Source organism: Dipteris shenzhenensis, chromosome 13 (assembly GCF_047967505.1).
Source record: "Dipteris shenzhenensis isolate YYH24624 ecotype China chromosome 13, Dip_SZ_1.0, whole genome shotgun sequence".
Classification (NCBI taxonomy): Eukaryota; Viridiplantae; Streptophyta; class Polypodiopsida; order Gleicheniales; family Dipteridaceae; genus Dipteris; species Dipteris shenzhenensis.
In genome coordinates this window covers 19,952,786-19,956,522 of record NC_141608.1, presented here as the reverse complement: position 1 = coordinate 19,956,522, position 3,737 = coordinate 19,952,786, and the positions used below count along the sequence as shown (strand labels likewise).

General features: G+C 50.1%; 1 protein-coding gene across 1 annotated transcript; it reads left to right on the top strand.

Annotated features, from left to right (window-relative positions):
• The first annotated feature begins 755 nt into the window (after window positions 1–755).
• Window positions 756–2,859, top strand: CAX11 (cation exchanger 11). Its single transcript, XM_087384314.1, has 2 exons — window positions 756–1,844; window positions 1,918–2,859. The coding sequence occupies exons 1-2, from the start codon at window positions 840–842 to the stop codon at window positions 2,677–2,679; spliced, it is 1,767 nt and encodes a 588-aa protein (XP_087240440.1). The 5' UTR covers window positions 756–839; the 3' UTR covers window positions 2,680–2,859.
• The last annotated feature ends 878 nt before the right edge of the window (window positions 2,860–3,737 follow it).

The following is a 3,737-nucleotide window of genomic DNA, read 5'->3' as shown; positions in this document are numbered from 1 at the left end:
TGATGGGTATGAGTATGCACACGCGCACGTACACACACAAGATGATTGATGGGTGTGAGTACACACATCTCTCTCTCTCTCTCTCTCTCTCTCTCTCGTTTGAAAATGACCAATGGGTGAGAATGTCGATTGTCCTACGCCCTGTCCCTCGTCCCCCTCCTTGTCCACATGCACGAACTCACCCAAGCGTGCACCCCCACCACCACACACACACGCATGCGCTTGTAAACGATTGATGTCAGCTCCTCATTAGAGGACCTCTTTTTGGAAATGTAGCCCCATGAATCCTAGTGCATTTTTTTTGCAAGTGTTATAGCCAATCCCATAGCCCTCCTAGAGCTGCAATGCAAGCCCAGCATTCTTAGTCAGCCCTAGCCCTCCATGCAGCAGTGAGAGTTGCTTGTTAGTGGGGTTGGTATATGCGTGGGGGGCTCTCCGAACATGTCCCCGCCCCGTCCCCTTGGCCCTCGATTCCCACCACCCACATACGCCCAGCATTCTCGGGCAGGGTTGGGAGAGCCGCAGTAGCATTGCGCAAGGAGGCTCTCTTACACGTCCCTGCGTGGCCCCGTGGCCCTAGGTTGCCCCCACAGACACAAGGGGTGACCCCGATCCACGTGCATGGGAGCGAAGGCGCACCCCCCCCCCCCCTCCTCACCCCGCCCCCCTAGGGGACACACACACGAGCTCATATAGGCACTTGCTTAGTAATTGAAAACTGGGATGCAATGCGGAGGCTAAATGCTTTTTCATTCTCGTCATCTTCTTCTTCTTCTTCATCTTGTTCATCTTCTTGTTCACCAGAAGCTCTCAGCTATGGCGGTCTCAAGCTCGCAGCTATGGCGATGCTACTCCTCCTCGTCTCAACATCTCCAGCTGCTGTTTCTGCATCTCAAGCTCCCGGCTATGGCGACCTCCAGCTCCCCCCTTGTCCCTCTTCCTCCTTCTACCTCTCCCTCCACTCTTGCTCCCTCCATTCCCTCCGCTGGCTCTCCGTCCCTGCCTTCCTCGCCATCCTCTCCCTCTCCTTCTACATCCTCTCCCACACTGCTCAGCACCACTTCTCCCCCGTCGTCTCCAAACTCGCCGCCCTCCTCCGCCTCTCCCCCAGCACCGCTGGCGTTACCTTGCTCGCTTTCGGCAATGGTGCCCCCGATGTTTTCGCCTCCCTCGCCTCTGTCTGGAGTGGTAACCCCCGCATCGGCCTCGGTGCCATCCTCAGCGCTGGGCTCTTCGTCACCTCCTTTGTCGTCGGATTCGTTGCCCTCGCTGCCTCGCCTTTCGCCTTGAAGCCCCTCCCCTTCGTCAGAGACGTCTGCTTCTACCTCGTCGCAGTCTCGCTCCTCTTCTTCGTCTACATGAGCGGGGAAGTCTACCTCTGGCAGGCTGCCGGACTCGTAGCCTTGTATGTCTCCTTCGTGATTGTGGTCTTTGGCATGGATCACGCCTGTGGAAAGGCGGGAGCTCTCAAAGCCTCGATGTCAGATCTCGATCAGAATGGCGATCCCAGCTCGATGAAACCTGTTAATGGTCTTCATGTGGATCAGACTAGCGATCGCAGCAGAATGAAGCTTGGGAATGATATTCAGGGAAGAGACGAGTTTTACTCAGACGATACTGCAACATTGCAGTCACAAGCTTCTCACAGAAAGCCAGCTCCGCTTTCTTCAGGTGTGCTTCACTCCGAGCTTTGCCCGAGCTTGGACCTGGAGGCCGGGACGCTGCAAACTGTGTACCGACAGGCTGGGCAATCGAAGAAGTTGAGTAGTGTACTGATCGGGCTGGTTTCCCCCTTGTTCTGCTGTGCCCGCAAAGATTGTCGCGCATGCAAACAAGTACTGAAGGTAAGCTTTGATGCTTCGTGTTTATTTGAAGTTTCTGTGTCTGCCTGTTGAGCTGATGGAGCCCTGTTTGCAGTTTGGGTTGCTCTGGCAATTGCCTGTGAACGTGATTCTAAGGTCGACTATTCCAGCAGTTGATCCGTCTAAGTGGGATCGTAGTTATGCCTCTGCCAACATTGTATTCTGCCCATTGATCTTTCTCTACATAATAAGCTCCGCAATTTCCCCCCATAGACGCCTCGTCTTCCTCGTGCCTGGAATTAATCTACCATTATGGCTGATAATCCTCCTGCAAGGCTCGGTTTTGGGGGTTGCGTATTTTATTTATGCAAAAGAACCACCTAAGAATGAGCACCCCATTGCTATAGTCACTGCATTTGTGATGAGCGTCTTCTGGATCTCTTTCATCGCTGGTGAACTTTTGGGCTGTTTAGCAGCACTAGGCATAGTGCTCAAATTGCCACCCGCCCTCTTAGGGTTGACTGTGCTTGCATGGGGCAATTCCATTGGAGATCTGGTGGCTGATGTAGCTGTGGCAAGGGCTGGCCAGCCAGCCATGGCTATGGCTGGTTGCTTTGCAGGGCCCATGTTCAACATGCTCGTTGGATTCGGTCTTGCTTTGGCAATGAAATCTGCACGTTTGTATCCATCTTCCTATAGGTTGGACTACAATCCCAGCATCGTAACGGCTTTTGGCTTCCTCTTTGCGAGCTTGGTAGGCTCATTGTTGGTGATAACATGGTCAAATTTTCAAGTCCCTCGATTTTGGGGATTCAGCTTGATTGGTCTGTATATAATATTTGTAATTGTCAGTGTCTCTTCTCTTACTGTACTATGACACAATTAGTCCCAAATGTAAGTACATAGAAAAGGAGTTGCAATGGCCATTTGGTATGCTTCCTTTAACAGCTTAATTTGCCAGTCCTTATAACGCTGATTGACTGGCCACAGCCTCAATAATGGACCTTGTGTCTCACTTATTCTTTATTATTCTAATGGATCTATTTGTTTCCACTAATGTAAGAGTACATTTATATTCCCGTGATTTTGGAAAAATTGGGCAATTACTGTCTTTTCGAATGTTTTCACGACTTTCAAAGATGTTCAAAGTTTGTACTATTATTATTATTATTAAGCTTGTTGCATTAATGGATCCTGTGATCTCTTTCTGCCAGCAGTTTTTTTTAACATTTTGAGTAAATGTCTTGAGAGTAGAATTTCCCTGGTTTGTTGTACTTTTCTGATGCAAAAAGTAGCATTTTTTGTGATAGAGGTCTAGCAGACTTGATTGACTTTAGCCTGCATTTGGAGAGCCTCCCCGTGCCAACGCTGGCACTAGGGAGGGCTGCCCAGTGAGCAGCCATAACGTTGAAAACTGAGCGTCCCCCTGTGTCTATGCCTTCCATAGAATAATCAACCTCCAGTGGCTGAACAGTCTCCTTTGTGCAAGAAACTGGTAAATCCAGTTTCTTCCAAAGCTGAAAACTGCATTCAATGCAGCCTTCACACAGGTTCTTCCAGTCCAGCGGCCCAAGGCTGGGCTGGAGATCGAGATTTTGGGAAGGCTGGCTTGGCAGGCAAATGCTGAGTCCAGCAGAGAATAATGGAAGTCCACCCTCATGGGGACCTGAAAACAAGCTGCTAGCACGGCTGGCTTAGCCCTGCTAGCTCACACGGGGAGCTGCTGTAATTTAGCAGGATTTCAGTAAGAAATCAGATTCTGCTGTTTCAAACCATAAAGGCCTGGCACGGCTACTGTTTTAGCCAGATACAATGAGTTAATTGTTACAACCATTGTAATAGTGAATCCCAATTTCCTTCTTCGTGAGAGTAACTCTTTGTCATAAGCCTTGTCTTGAACCTTATCAATCATGTCGTCCTTTTTGCTCGTTACCT